Raw genomic sequence first — 16,542 nt, 5'->3', positions numbered from 1 at the left:
ATCCAATCTGGTTCTCGTTCCTTCCAGCCCTTCAGCTCCAGTTGACATTCTCTAACGGAATTCCAACAGTTCTAACTGCTCTCCCTACTAGGGTTTTCCCTAGACTCAGCTGCAGGGCTTGTCTCAGCCAACTACACTTAGCATGAGACTTAACCCCTTCATATCCAGATATCCCTGAACAGTTTATCCCATTTCCGCAAAGGAATCCCTGACAGAATACTATAAAACCAAAATAAATTAGTGGTAAAGACATGGCCTGAGAAGCTAGAACAGGACAAAAGTTAAACCACCACCATCACTTGTCCTCAACACATTGCAATTTCTGGTTTTTAGCATAAATTTAGTAAGTGGGGTCTGAGTGAATGCAAAGCACCCAGCCTTGTCAGAAGGGTGACTACTTAGAAGTAAGGTTGCCAGCCATCCAGGATTGGCTTAGGGTCTCAAAGAATCTACATCAATCTCCAGATGGCTATTGAAAGCAATCCTGGGGATTTTAATGTCTTGATTCTGTGGAAAAATATTGGAAGGAAAAAATGGAGGAAAGTTCTCCAAGAAGAACTTCAATCAGTTGCGACCCAACTTTAGGAGTCATTATTTGGTGAGTTCAGTAGGAGGCGGAGACTTCCACAAATTCCCATGCTAAAATTTGACCAGAAGGAGGGAACAGCTTCAGCCACTTCTTCTGAAGTTTCAGATGTTGGCAGGTGTCTTGCAATGATATTTCAGAGTACCTTGTCCCAGAAGGTAGCCATGTCCCGCTTTCTGCCATGATTCCTTGTTTTCTTTGGCTAACATCCAGGCTACTTAGTACTACTCAAGAATTACTCTAAAAGACTACTTAATTTCAATGGGACTTCCATCCAGTAATTTAGTCAGGATGTCAGCCATTGTTTTGTCTCAGTTTTGTGTGTCTCATGATAGGAATCCCTTCCCACATCAAAAACAGCATATCTCTAGAATGCTAGCCCAGAAGCATTGTAGCTCTATATTTCTCCCTGATGTGGTACTTAATTCATTTTGAATTGATACAATGTTGTTATTGTTTAGTATTACGTTAGGCACCTTGAGGAGTCTGTAGAGCCATGTTGTCAGGGTATATATTTAAAAATAAAATAGTTTTTACATGCAATAATACTTTTTATGTGGGTTGAGAAGCATTCCTATCCCTGGATGTTCATTCAAAATAGTATAGTCTTGTGTGATTTTTCCTGGATGCATCGATTGACCTTTCATTTTGGCAGGCAACAGACTCATCTCTAAAGTAACCAATTGTTTAAGTACTCAAAGTATTCCAAACAGAAGAAAGAACAAGGGAATGTCATTTGTCAGGCTGGAAGAAGTGCATATTATTTCAAACAGGTGGCCTGTCATGCAGCTGGCAGTGATTGATAACCTTCACACTCATTGGCACTGTCTTGGAGGTCATTGGGAGTGACACAATTTCTTTCTGACATTTAGACGTTCAAGGGGAGGAAATCTGGGGAGAAGAAGCCCCAAGGAGGCAGGATCACAAGCTGAGGCTGAGGCTGCTATTCAAAGCCCACAAATTAGTCTGAAGGAAAATACCTAGGGCTGTTTTCTGATGACAGAACTCTCTAGATTAATCATTTCAATCAATAAATTGCTTGCTTAAGTTTGCATGTGAGTAAAAACAATACTTCTGAAACAAAATAAAAGGTCCTGCTTTGGGCAGCATACAAAGTTAGCCATGACTAAGCACCATTGAAATAAGTAAGACAAGTTAGTCATGACTAACTTAAGTCCTATTATTTTCAACGGGACTTAGTCATAACTAACTTAGCTTGGCTATTACCCTTTGTTCTTAGGTGATGTTCTTAGGTGATGTACCATAAGAGCTGGTCTTATGGTAGCAAGCATGACTTGTCCCCTTAGCTAAGCAGGGTCTGCCCTGGTTGCATATGAATGAGAGACTAGAAGTGTGAGCACTGTCAGATATTCCCCTCAGGGAATGGAGACATTCTGTGAAGAGCAGAAGGTTCCCAGTTCCCTCTCTGGCTTCTCCAAGATAGAGCTGAGAGAGACTGCTGCCTGCAACCTTGGAGAAGTCACTGCCAGTCTGGGTAGACAATACTGAGCTAGATAGACCAATGGTCTGACTCAGTATATGGCATTCTATATTCCAAGCATCATCCCAGAGGATGCATTACCTTCTACCAGCAAGAAAAGTTGGAATGTCACTGTTGTCTAAATGCTGCTTGCCACCTGCAATTGTTATATTTGTATTGTAAAAATTGTTGAAAAATCTGTTGTCTAATCAATTGGGGGCAGAGTTCTAGTTGAGTAAAAGTTTCAAAATCAATTAGTCTGATTAGTTGATTAAATGTAGACCTAAAATTATATCTCTGATAGTTTGCCTTTCACACTGAGATTTGAATGAGAAGTTTCAGTTGAAGAAGGGCAGATTGAGGATAACCATTAGGAGACATTTTTTCTAGAAGACCAGTCCTACAACAGCATAAGTATGACATAGACCTACCCACCTAAAATGGCATTGACATAGGTCTCCAAAGTTGTTATGATGAACACTTTGCTTATGGCCCTTAGAAACTGGCCAGATGGAAAACCATCACGCTGTAAGTGGCCTATACCCAGACACAACCCATCAGGAAGCTGGCATTGTACTGCTGGTTTCCCTCACCACCTGGCAACTGGAGGAAAGTCTGCTCAGTTTCTATGGTGCATGCATTAACAATATGTATATGCCCAAAGGCCTGTCATCTTCTGCATGTGCCATTAGGTACTCAGTGTTTCAGACTGAAAGAAGGGAAGCCGAGCTTATTTTCTACAGGAGCTCACAGAATAGCTCTGGTAACAGGTTAAATAAATAATAATAAAGCCAGTGTGGTGTGATGGAGCAGAACAGCAGGAGAGAGGGCATGCCCTCAGCTCCTGCCTGTGGGCTTCCCAGAAGCATCTGGTGGGCCACTGTGTGAAACCGGATGCTGAACTAGATGGGTCTGATCCAGCAGGGCTGTTCCTATGTTCTTATGGAGGAGTATTGAGAAGAGCTGGATTCAAACCTCTGCTCAGCTAAAAAGCTCACTGGGTGGCTTTGGAAAAATAACTAAATATTTCGGAAAGTGTCTTTGGAAATGTCATGATTAAAAGTCACGGCTTGGACCCTGGGTACTTTAAGGGCCATCTGCTCCCAGCTGAATCTACCCACTTGACTTGATCGGCTGGGAGAGCTGTGCTCCACATGCTGACAGCTGATGAGGCCCGTACGTTGAGCACGCAGGTCAGGACCTTCTCACCTGTTGCCCCCAGGCTGTGGAACCCGCACTCAGTTGAGACCCACATGGCACCATCTCTCCCAGCCTTTAGGAGGAAAGTGAAGACTGCCCTTTTTTATCCAGGCTTTTGGCCAATGAGCTGTCCTTTGCTCATTTTAAACTTATAGCTGTGTTTTTTCTTTTTTTATTGAATTGTGTTTAGCTTCTTGTTCACCGCCATTGGGTCTTAGGATGAAGGGCGGTATATACAATAAAAATGATTATTGACTTATCTTAACACAGCTGTTGTGAAGCTAAAATGGGAAAACCACATGCACATAATCTTGACCTCCTTGGAAGAATGACAGAATACAAAGGCCAGAACATACACGGTGTTTGGGAGACTTCCTGGCAGGGGTTCAGCTCCCAGTACTCAAACTCATGAAAGAGAGTTTTGGAATTTTGGAATCAGAGGTTAGTTTTCTTTAGGCAGGAATTCTTGGAGGTCAGGGTTATCAAAAGCTAGTAGTACCTGTGAATTCTAGATGGAATATCTGAATACCACAAACTGGGGATAGACAAGCTAGAAGGCTGTAGCCATTGTACCCACTTGGTGAACTTCCTGGAAACAACCAGCTGGCCACTTGAGGAAATGGCCCCTTGGTGTGATCTGGCAGAACTCCCTTTCTTCTGTTCTGATGGATCACTTTTAGCAGTTGTACATTACAAAGAGAAGTACTGACAAAGGAAAGGCGTATCAGTGACCTTTATAGAGGTTCTAACTGTATTTTGATTTACATTCTCTGGAGCAGACTGGTTCCATTATTTGTAAAGTTAACTTGGGCAGAGCAGAATATAGAGAACCATTTCCCACACTGCATATAATTTTGTAACTGATATAAAGAGCATTCAGTGGCACTGCCTCATTAGTTTTCCAAGTGCTAGAGAAGGGATGAAGATGGTGGCTCTGCACACTATGGCAACCTCAGGCTTCTGGTTGTGACTTTGTGTTCACACCACAGCTGTATGGCGGAGCATAGGTTAATAGGCTCAGGCTGCACAGGGCCAACTGTTCAATCATGGGGCTCTTTAGAGCAATCCTTCGGCCAGGGGTTCTCAAACCAGGATTCCCAAATGTTGTTGGGCTACAGCTCCCTTCATCCCCATTCACACTGGCCTTTGGGAGCTTGTAGTCCAGCAACACCTGGGGACCCGTGTGAGAAACCCTGCCTTGGGCAGTTCACCCCATTTTGTTTTGTGATCTCTCATTTACAATGTGTTGATTCTCTTCTTTGTTCTCAAGAACCGAGAATACCTTTCAAGTCGAAACTAAGAGATCTGGAAGTTCGAGAGAAAGAATCAGCCACCTTCCAGTGCGAGGTGCCTCTTGTCAGCACAGAAACCACCTGGTTCAAGGAAGAGACGAAACTTCAGCAGAGCCAGAAGTACAACATTGAAGAACAAGGCACGCATCGGAAGCTCACCGTTCAGAATGTTACCATGGATGATGATGCTGTCTATATCTGTGAAATGAAAGAAGGTAGCAGAACCATTGCAGAACTGAGCGTCCAAGGTAAGTGGAAATCAGATGTGCACCATTTCTTTTCCTCTTAAGAATCTTCTAATTCAAACTCTTTTCTGACAACTTTCAAGGTTGCGAGAAGCATTAGCAGAGCAGCTAGAAATGTGTAATGTGTAATACTGTCTACCTGGCAAACACAAACTTAAGGGCGCTACTGATCATTATATGCAGGGAGCTGAACTATTACAAATTTAGACTGAGTTCAAATTTTAGATTTTATTAATGGTCCACAGATCTTCAGGTACATAAATTACAGAGCTGAATTCCAGCTTGGGTTCATCAATTTAAAAATAAATAAATCTCCATTTTAGTTCTGGTTCACATACTAACTTTAAAAAGTTGTTCAAGAACCATTTCAGACCATTTCGCCCAGTTTTGAACTGATCTGGATAAATTTAATACAGCGGAAATAGATAATAAATCTATTTCTCAATGTCAACATCATCAGGTGAAGGCATAGCCTCCTTAAATGCCTGCCTGGAGGCAGTGATGGGCTGAAAAAGGGATTACAAACTGAGACTGAATCCAGATAAGATGGAGGTATTTATTGTGCGGGGTTTTTGACAATTTTGGTCTGCTGGTTTACTGATCAATGGACCAAATAAAGATGATTGTTGTTGTTGTTTGTTGTTGATCTGCTGGTTCTGGATGGGGTCACCCTTCCCCAGAAGAAACAGGTACACAGTCTGGGAGTGCTTCTGGATCCAAATCTCTTCCTGATGTCTCAGGTTGAGGCAGTAGCCAGAGGTGCTTTCTATCAGTTTTGGCTGATATGCAGTGTCTGTTTCTCAGGATAAATGACCTTAGAACTGTGGAACATCTGCTGGTAATCTCCAGACTTGACTACTGTAATGTGCTCTATGTGGGGCTGCCTTTGTATATAGTCCAGAAACTGCAGTTGGTACAGAATGCAACAGCCAGGTTGGTCTCCTGGTCATCATGGATAGACCATATTACTCCTATATTAAAAGAATTACACTGGCTACCAATAAGTTTCCAGGCAAAATACAAGGAGCTGGCTATAACCTATAAAGCTCTAAACAGCATAGGCCCAGGGTATTTGAGAGAATGCCTTCTTCACTATGAGCCATATCACCCACTGAGTTCATCCGTAGAGGTTCATCTGCAGCTGACACCAGCTCATCCGCTGCCGACACCGGGGCAGGCCTTTTCTGTTGCTGCCCTGAGACTGTGGAATGTGCTCCCTGCTGAAATAAGAGCCTCCCCATCTCTGACAACTTTTAGAAAGTCTCTGAAGACACATTTATTCACCCAAGATTTTTAACTTTAGAAGGGCGGTATAGAAATCGAATGAATGAATGAATGAATGAATGATAAACTAGACTTAGTGGGTTTAAATTTTTTTAAGGTCTTAATTTCTGTTTTAATTTATTTATGTTATAAACCACCCAGAGAAAGAAGTTTGGGGTGGTGTACAAGTACAGATAGACAGACAGATAAAATTAGATCAGACTCTTTTGATTGCAAATGTGACACTATAAAATGAACATAATGATTACTATTTAACTTGTGAAACGTATTATTTTTGAACGACTTATTTTTTATGTTTAAAAGAGTTGTGTTTTTTTAAAAAAATACATAATTCAGAATAAAAAGAGGAAAGCAACATATTAATCATACAGTTGCAAGCCAAGCATCTGATTATTGAATTATTTATTTGAACTGCTTACCATTTTTTTTTCCAATTTAGGGGTTTGGTTCTATTTCATGTTCAAGTCAAGCAACTAAGAGAGTTTTGGTTTGGATTCAGTTCCGATTCACTGAAAAAGACAGCTTAACTGGTTCTTTGGTTGAGCTTTGGTTTGACTCCTGGTAACATGCAAACACATGTAATAAAATCCCAGCCTCTGCCTCTAACAGGCAGGTGTCCTTGGGGGTGAGAATGGTGGGTGAGAGGGGGTGTTTAATATTTTTCCTGCCTGCCACAGTAATTTCTTCCTCCAATATCTCCCAGCTTCTTTGCCCGCCCACCATCCTCCACAAGGTTCCAGATGTAGGCCTACCTCACAGAAATGCATCTGAAACTTCATAGGGGAAATAACAGCTTGTCAGGGGAGATTGCAGGGAGAAAATGGTGGGCAGGGAAAGAGTCAATCCTTTCTTGTCCTTTTTCTACTCCAGAACAAACAGCCCCTTTCCAAAGCATATTTATCTAGTAGAAGTGGACAATGAGGGTTTTATTACACATTTATAATGTGTAGTCCTTTCCTCGGATTGCATCTGACCATTGGTGGGTTATAAACAGACGTGCATCATTCATAACCTTTTCTCTTCTTGTTCATTCATATTTCTCAGTTTTAAAACAGTTTTGATTAGACTGGAACCCTACAAGTGAGTCTGACATACAGCAGATCTTACCACTTCATCAAAGAGGGTATATACTTTGAAGTTACAGACCTGTTGTGTGTCTGCTTCCAAAATCTAATGAATGGTCTCCAGGTAAAGATGTCAGGGAGGTTTACCCAGGTAGGGCTCAGAGAAGAACCTTCAGAACTTTAAAAAACCAAGACCACCCCCCCTCCCATGGAAGTGTAAATTTCAATTGCCTTGAGAGTTCTTCTCTGAACCTGAGGTTATAGAGGGATTACTAGCCTTGCCTCCAGGGACTTTTGCACACATAGATTTTAGCTTGCATCTCCTCTGGAATGGAGGGTGCGAGTTCACATATCAGCTGGATTTACCCCGAAGTCGCAATGGGCTATCAGGGACCAGTTCACACACAATTCTGGCTTCTCCTGAATTAGGGCTGTGCATTCTAGCTTAGCCCGAATTATGTCAGGGATAAAAAAAACCCTTATATTTGCAGCAGCTTTTGAGGGGGGGGGGGAACAAGGTTTCTGGTATGCCCTGACACTTCTCTGTGATGTGTGGAGGGGCCATTCAAAACTCTCACGTGTGTGTGTGTGTGTGTGTGTGTGTGTGTGTGTGTGTGTGTGTGAGTATTTTCTGAGTGGATTTGCAGAACACCAAGAGTCAGCAGAGGGGGCTGCTTGGTGACTTGTCTCACTGGTCTTCCACAAGGAAGGGGAGTTTGCCAGCTGTGTTCCTTATAGTCTGCTTTCCCGGCTGTGGACAGCTTTGCTTGGGAAGAATCCACGCTGTTATTGAAATGGGCTAAACGGAGAGCCGGTGCCCATTCGGAATCTGTAATAAGAGCAATATAGCAAAGGGCTTTGGACATTGGAAGTACTGCTTGCTGCTGTGTACTTCTTCAAGGCTGCCTTCCTTCTGCCTCCCCCATAGCCTGCCTTTTCCTAGCAAGCTGGCTGGAAACTGAAAGCTGGAGCGGGGAGAAACTACCTGTGATCAATCATGCAGCTTGGGCAGTGTTTACCTGGGATGGAGCATGGGCAAAATAGAGCCAGCCACACATGCTTTCGCTGGCGATGGGGAGGCAGTGTTGTGGTGCAGGGAGCACAACTTTGGCAGGTAGGCTTTGGGCAGGGGAAGATCATGTTTGCTTCTGGCTGTGTTAATTTTTTTTGGTGAACTTAGAAAATCCATTTCAGGTTGGGCTCAGAGAATAGTGTTGGCAAGTGGTGGAGACGAAAGGATTGGTGCCAGGATTGGTGCCAGGATTGGTGCAAGGTTCGTTTGAAAGAAAGGACTGGTACAAGGTTCGTGGGGGGGGGGGATGGGGTGGCTTTTCACCATGTGTTGGAAACTCAGTGCAAAAATGAGAGGTGCCAGGACTCAAGTCCGGGACTCGGTTGTGACTGCAACGGCATTCTGCACATGCTCAAAGGGGCTTTTTTCTTGCCTCACATAGTTTGGAATGGTTCTAGGTTGGCCCTAGTACTAGTTAAGCCGTGTCAAAATGTGAATTGTCCAAAAGTCATCCCAAGCTAGCGTCTCTCCAACTTCGTATTCATTTTTGCAAGTCAAGAAAGGAAACTTTGGTATAATTCATGAAAAATAGAGCCCATTGATTTTGTTCACATGAATAAATTATCCTAGAGGATCCCTCACTGGTTATGCATGCCGTAAGGACAAAAATAACCCCACCCCAAATTGGGAGTGGTTTCTATGAACGTCCACGCAGATGCATTTGCTGAGAGAATGCTTCAGGTTAAGTGTTCTGTTGTTTTGACTAGTCAATCTTGCGGAATGCCGACTGTCAAACAAAAACAAAAGGTCTCTCACCTCCTCCTCTGCGATGTGATTGGTTGGAGAAAAAGCCCGGAGCAAGCTGTAGGTATACACACAGGAAAAAGACCTGCAGGGAATGCAGAGAGGAGCTGACCCTATGTAAATGGACCATTTAATCCCCTGAATTAAAAATCTAATCCCCTGAATTAAACATCTCCAGCTACCCTGTGGCATGAAGCCATGTCTGGATAACTTCCAGGCTCTCCATCAGCCGCTCGGCCTTTACTTGCTGTTTCTGGTGGGAGAAACGGCATCAGCAGCATTGTACAAAGAGGTGGGAGAGTTTATTTCCCTCCCCTCATTGCTCCGGTTTGCTTTGGAGCAGCACACCATGAGGGAAAAAGTGCTGGTGCTGCCATGTAGGTATTGGAGAGGCCCGGGGAGTCCCTGGAAAGACTGTAAATTCCAAGGGCTACCATACCTTTGTTCTGTGTGCTCCACATGACAGAGTGACAACTTAGGGGAGAAAAGAGGATCTGCAGTTCCCACCCAGCAACACTACTGCCACTTTTCTTATGGCATCCTGCTTCGGAGTATGCCAGGGTGATGCAGGTGGCGGGGGGGAAGAAAAAGAGAGCCCCCCTCCCTCCTGTGAGGCAGCTTTGCTTCTCTTGCAATCAAGAGCAGTAAGCAAAGCACATGGGGCTGACAGGCAGGCTAGTAGGCAACACAGACAGCTGCCTCGTACTGAGTCAAACCACTGGCCTGTCTAGCTCAGTATTGTCACACTGACCGGCAGCAACTCTTCAAAGTTTCAGACAGGAGTCTTTCCCAGCCCTGCCTGGGGATGCCAGGGATTGAAGCTGGGACCTTGCAAGGCAGTTACTCTAGCACTGAATTATGACTAGTGGGTGTGCTGTACTGTTTTATGAACCTACCTGAATTGGCTCAGCAAAATATCCAAATTCTTTTTGATTTTGGAAGGAAGAACTGAAATAATTTCCGAGCCAGCCAGAGGCATGCTCTGGAGAGTCGACCCATCTCTACCCCCAAGTAATTCCATGTTCTTTGGACTTGTTTTAGTAGAGTTAGTTTATTCAGATATATTTCCCAAAATTTACTGAATTGATTTTCAGGTCTAATATAGAGTTCACTTTCTTGCTATGACAAGTCTGGTGGTTGTAAATATATTTTGAATCCCATGAAATCACGAGAAATACAACTATTAAATGAAGGCCATTCACACATTTAGCTAACATTAATTAAAGAAGACATCCAGTTATTAATGATAATGTCTGAATCATCCCTTACTTAGATGAAAACCTTCCTGTTTCTTAGCAGGAGACTGGATTTGATGTACATGGAACCAGCACTGGCATAATAATAATAATAATAATAATAATAATAATAATAATAATAATAATAATAATAATAATAATAATAAAAATATCATCATCCCAGGTCCTTGGGAAGGACTTGATGTCTGGATAAAACAAACCAGTCAATAACACCTGTCTGACTGTGTAAACAAGAAATAATAATAATAGCAATACCAGGGGATAGCAGAATAAAAGAAAAAGAAATAGAAAAAAATAACAAAATGCAAAGATCTACAAATTGAAATTGAAAGGCTGTGGCAGAAGAAGACCAAAATAATCCCAGTGGTAATTGGTGCCCTAGGTACAATTCCAAAGCACCTTGAAGAGCACCTCAACACCATCATAGAGGCCACAGAAATCACCATCAGCCAATTACAAAAAGCAGCTTTACTGGGAACAGTCTATATTCTGTGAGAATATCTATAATAATAACAGCAACAACATTGATAATAAAATCCAGCCATCCCAGGTCCTTGGGAAGGACTCGATATCTGGATAAAACAAACCAGTCAATAACACCTGTCTGACTGTGTAAACAAGAAATAATAATAAAATAAACAACTTTGTTAGATGCTCCATAACAAATTGTTCTCTCGGAGGCTCACAACACAGCATTAAAACATCAGGTAAAAATACACATGAACTCGCAACACACTAAAAAAGGAAATAAAACACTCACACAAAAACAAACACAAAATACAATACTAAATTTTTAAAAAGCTTTTTAATAGTCAGTTTAATTTATTAAGTTAATTAATATTTAGTTTATTAATTAATTAGTTTATTGTGTTAGTGTCTTCTCTCTTACACCTTTGAGATCCTGCAAACATATTGTCACACTGGATTGGATAAAATTTCAGCAAAAATTTAGTTTTGCTGAAGCACCATTGAAATAAACAGGCAAGTTAGTTGTGACTAATGTTAAGTTCCATTAATTTCAATGGGATTTAAGCATGACAAATGTTCTCTGGTTCCAACCCATTAAATGCTCATCTTGCTACCACCCCTTCTGCAACTTGAATACTTTTACCATCCTACATCATGTTGCCATCTTTGCAGTGGAAAATGATTATCAAATATATCTAGACCTTGAACTAGGAGGGTGTGTGCGGATGCCATGTGGGAGTAGGAAGGGATTCCTGGCAATTTCTGTCACAAACATGAGCAGCTGGGAAGATCTCATAAAAGTTGCTTCCTGAGGTCCATGGTTTATCATTAATGGAGCACTCGGATGTCAGGCAGTGGTGAAATGTGCAGTCAGATAATTTCTAGTGCAGGTGTACACCCCATAGAAAGGCTGGCTGAGTTTTCCTTAACTGTCCCATCTGCACAATGACTAAACCCTGGGTGAGGAAACACAGCTGGTTCTTGACAGTTCCAGGGATCACAAGAAAGAGTTTGAATGGTCTTTGCCTCTTGGCAAGATACCTCTAAATAACATTTGCAGGGGAGCAGCATCAAGAGATTGGGCATGCCCTCACCTCTTGCCTGTGGGCTTCTCAGAGGCATGTGGTGGGCCACTGTGTTGCTGGACTGGATGGGCTTTGGGCCTGACCTAGCAGGGATGTTCTTATGAGGCTGGAGGTGGCCTATAGTCACCAGACTAGTAGCCATTGATAGACCTGTCCTCTGTGAATTTGTCTTAGACTCTTTTAAAGCCATACAGGCTAGTGGCCATCACCACATCCCGTGGCAGATAATTCCATAGATTGAGTATGCACTGTGTGAAAAAGTATTTCCTTCTGTTGGTCCTAAATTTCCCAGCCTTCAGTTTTACGGGATGGCTCCTGGTTCTAGTGTTATAAGAGAGGGATAAAAATTATCTCTGTCTACTCTCTCTACTCCACGTATAATTTTATACACCTCTATCATGTATCTCCTTAGTTGCCTCTTCTCCAAACTAAAAAGCCCCAGATGCTGTAGCCTTGGCTCATGAAGTAGGTGCTCCAGGCCCCAGATTATCTTGGTTGCCCTCTTCTGCCCCTTTTCCAGTTCTACAATGTCCTCCTTAAGATATGATGACCAAAACTGTACAGAGGAAACACCATAGGTTTGTAAATCCACCTCCTCAGCCAGCCTGTTCATCATCTCCTGCCCCTCACTCCAATCTGCCATGTAAAGCAGGGCCTTCAAAGGACTTTATCATGAGCTTGATCTGGTGTTTGACCTTCTACCTCCCTGTTCTCAACTACATGCAGGGAAACCTGAGAGGCAGTGATAACAGAAGATACAAGGGAGAAATGATGAAAGACAGGCAAACTGGGGCTTTCTTGAAGGTAGTGACTAATGAACAGTGAGAAGTGAAAAGTCATACTGCACAAGGGTGAGGGAGAATCAGCAGCTGTCGATGTCTTTTTCATATGGACTCTTGGAAACCCTGACTGTCAATGATATAAGTACACAGGCTGAAAATATTTTACTTTGGGTGCATAACTCCCCCCCCTTCAAATTACGGGGTAGGCTACTTTTTTTAACAACAAAAAATACTGCTCTTTCTTCAGCAACTACCAGTCTTGGCTTTGGCTTCCATTTTCTATGCCCTGCCATACGAATTCCTCGGATCACTCACACACCTTAGTATAAGCAAGTCTGAATTGATTTGGTATCATATAGTTTATGCTCTGCATTAAGAGAACCTATGTTTGTGGAGAGATTATGTGGAGTGTACATCTATGCTTGATTGTCATAAATGAATCTGATCATAATGGCTGAGTGCTTCTGAAATGTGGATCGTTTTGTTAGGTACTGGAATATTCCACCATTCCTAACTGATCTTATCCGAATATTACAAGACTTCAATAAGGGGCGTACTGAGACCCTTGGGGGCCAGGGGACAAAATCTGGGCAGCCCCCCCCCAATCACATGTACAAAGCACGCACGTGCGCCAGTGTCCTAAGCCATGCCCCCTGCATCTGATGTCAGAAGCAAGGGGTGGGGCAACCAACATCTCCCGGCTGCTGCTCCTACCTCCTTGGCTGTTCCTGATGCCGCTGCTGCCCCTGCCCCTGCCCTGCCGCTGCTTCTTATCTTGGCCTCTGGGGGGTGGGGGGTGAGCCGAGCGGGGCAGGCCACTACCCCCTATGGTGGCAGTAGGCGCTGTGGCTGGTGGGTCTCTTTGGCCAGCCTGCACGCCTGTGCAGTTTGAATATGAATGCTGCATGCCCATGACATCAGATCGTGCTTTGCGATGTCCATAGCCTGGCACCGCCACTAGGGGGGGTGGCCTGCCTCGCTCGGCTCACCCCCGCCCCCCTGAGGCCAACAGATAAGAAATAGTGATGGGACAGGGTTGGTGGCGGTGGGGCAGGGGAGGGGTGGCAGCAGGGCAGCCTGCTTGGGGGCCCCATTTGTCCCTGTTTGCCCAATGGATGCTACACCCATGGCTTCAATGTCCTTTTGAATCAGGTGGCCCTAAAATCTACTGAGCTCAGTTTAAGGGGGAAGATAATTTCAGCAGAACATCCCACATCTCCCTGGTGCAGGTATACCTGTGATCTGGGAGGGGGAAGGCAGATCTAGACGTGGCAGGCAGAGTTACTAGAAAACTTGACATGGTGAACTGGCTATGGGTTCACAAGGTGAAATGATGGGGCCAAATGGGTTCGCCATTTGGAGGTGGGGGAAATAGCTGGACAAGGGCATGAAGGCTATGGCTACAGGTGATGTTCCTGGAGTCATCTGTTAGGAGATGGGCTGTCCCGGTGCAAAGCCAGTCTACCTCTTCCCATAATCTTTAGTTTTTAGTTTGGGGACAGGGAACCACCTTATTTATTAATTGTTTATTTTTCTTGGTAAACCACTTTGGAACCTTCTGTGGACAAGTGGTGTAGTAGTAGCAGCAGCAGGAGCAGCAGCAACACCCCAGTACTTGACATATTGATGGGTGCTTACGGCAGATGGGGCCTTAGTGTAGGTGTGGAGTCTGCTGGAAGGGGACATGTGGCACCTCACTAAGATTTTTTGTATTTCACACTTACTATATCTGTGGGGTGCAGAGAAGGAAGGGAGGCAGGTGCATGATGGAGCAGAAATGCATGATCCATCCTTCTAGCCGCAAGTAATCAGTGAGGCATGCTTGCTCCAACTAAAGGTCATGCAGGGTCTTGTGAAGCAATTTCTGTAACATTAGACTTGCGTGTAATTATGCCACTCCCTGAACAAATTAAGTGGAGAGAAGGAATCCGGATTGCAGAGGCCTGTCCAGCGCCTGTATCGCTCAGCTTCTGTTAGCAAGCAACGGCTAGGAAGGGTGATTGCTCAGTTTGCCCCAAAGGGTTTAGCAAACCAAGCTGATGTGGTCTGCTTCACAAGTGACCACTGCCTCATACTCTCATCACATCCACTCTTTTGCCTTGCTACTTTAGGGCTTGACTTGAAAGACAGGAACTGAGCCGTCTTTTCCCACAGCTGTCACCTACAGAGTTCCTGCTCAGGGTCCTGTGAAGAGAGGACCCCTGTGGCTTGGCAGTAACCATATGCCTTAAAGCATTATATTTTTTATCCCACACTTATTTCAAAGATATATATTATTTCTCTCCCTCATTCTCTCCTTTCAACAATCCTTTGAGGAGGGTCAGGCTGAGAAATGGTGAATGGCCCAGTAACTCCCAGTGAACTTCATGGCTGAGGAAGGGCTTTGAATCCCAGGTCCAAGGCCAATGGACTCTGCCACTTGGGCTGTCCTTCGTGCTCACAGTTACGAGGGACAAATTAAAGTAATAGGTTGCAGGAGTTGGCCAAGGTCTTCCTCCTTGCAATGTACTGCAGTGATCCAGGACAATTTGCTGCCTGAGTTGAAGGGCAGTTTTATGCTCCCTGCCGCCATCTGTAGGCAGCTGCTTAGCATTCTCAGGCCATGCTACTGAAATAGCAGTCATGGAACGCAAACACTCTCAAATGATGCCAGCAAACCAGGAATGGCATCAGGGCCTTTCCTAGGTCATGTTGTTGGGCAGTGGTGAGGATGGGGGTGGGGAAGGAAAAAAGAGAGGTGCCCCAGTGAGGCAAGGAGGGGAAACAGCTTGCCTCAGTGGGTGAGAACAGATGGTGGTGACAGCAGGGAGGCCCACGGAGTGGTGCCTGTGGTGGCTTGCTGCCTCTTGCACCCTCTCCTGAGGTGAGTGCCTTCCCCCGTCTCACGGAAGGGTCGCCTCTGGCTACCACAGCGAAAGTGGCTTTTTGCCCTCTAGGATGTAGGACCAAGCTCAGCTCTGGATATTCCCGTGATTTCACCAAACATGACTCTTTTGAGGGAAGAAGAGTGTTGTGTTACTCCTCATGGTGTGCGAACCATAAATAAATAGAGAAGAATCTCAGAAATGAGAGGCTTCAGTAACTGACCTCCCCCAGTGCAGAAATATCAAGCTCATTGCAATCTAAGTCAGTCCCTTTACATTTTGGTTCCATTCATAAATAAGCTAGGCTCATTACAAGCTGCTCTGCCCAAGCTGACTCAATTTCTTCTCCTTTCCCCCAAACTTACCTTCCCACAGCCGCAATGGGAAGGGAGAAGGGATATGAAGGGTAGATCTGCTCCACTGGTCTTCATTAGGCCCTAAAGCTTGCTCAGAATTTAATCTCACCAATAATTAGATAGAAGGATGCAAATATATGTTTTAGCAGTGTTCATAACCATGGTGCAATAAAAAAATCTACAAAAAATTAAATGCATGATTAATATTTTCGAGGTATCTTCTAATCTGTCACATTCAAATTAGGGTCATCTTGGATGTCATTGAATTCTTGCAAAGGCTCTCACACTGAACAGGCTTTCCCTACACAATTAAACACAAACACAGGCACTCACCAAATTTCATTAGTAAGAATAATTTAATGAAAGGTTATGCAGGGCTCAGCTTTGGAACTTGCATGCTTAGATTTGTTTACTCTATATCTGATTTAGCTGAAGCAATAAAAGCAATGTTATGTTTAGTCCCTGATAAATGCTCATTTTCATTTCTTCCCCTGTAAGGAAATATTATCAAGAAATTGCCCAGAAAGACTGCTGTCAGTGTAAAAGACACTGCTATATTCTGTGTGGAACTGGAAAACAAGTGCCAGAAATTCCGGTGGCTGAAGAACAAGGAAGAATTGAAACCCAACAGCCGAATCGTCATCACCTCATCTGGCAAAGAATACAGCATGATAATCCGAGACTGCAAAATGGAGGATTCGGGTGAGATTGTATTTGTGGCTGATGAGTGCAGAACATCCACTCAGTTTACGGTATCTGGTGAG

At 43.8% G+C, this 16,542-nt stretch overlaps 1 protein-coding gene across 22 annotated transcripts in view; it reads left to right on the top strand.

Annotated features, from left to right (window-relative positions):
- The window catches only part of OBSCN (obscurin, cytoskeletal calmodulin and titin-interacting RhoGEF), a 287,341-nt gene that overhangs the window by 13,664 nt on the left and 257,135 nt on the right, over positions 1-16,542 (top strand). For all 22 annotated transcript variants that reach the window (XR_008309945.1, XM_053262303.1, XM_053262302.1 and 19 more), the window contains exons 3-4: positions 4,537-4,806; positions 16,277-16,537. Coding sequence is in view for 21 of the 22 variants with exons in the window: in XM_053262303.1 (XP_053118278.1) it covers positions 4,537-4,806; positions 16,277-16,537 (531 nt within the window). In the remaining variant the exon portion in view is untranslated. The remainder of the gene's footprint in view (positions 1-4,536; positions 4,807-16,276; positions 16,538-16,542) is intronic.

This window comes from Hemicordylus capensis, chromosome 6, assembly GCF_027244095.1.
Source record: "Hemicordylus capensis ecotype Gifberg chromosome 6, rHemCap1.1.pri, whole genome shotgun sequence".
Taxonomy (NCBI): Eukaryota; Metazoa; Chordata; class Lepidosauria; order Squamata; family Cordylidae; genus Hemicordylus; species Hemicordylus capensis.
Note: the sequence above shows the minus strand (reverse complement) of the source record. Positions and strands in the feature narration are given on the sequence as shown.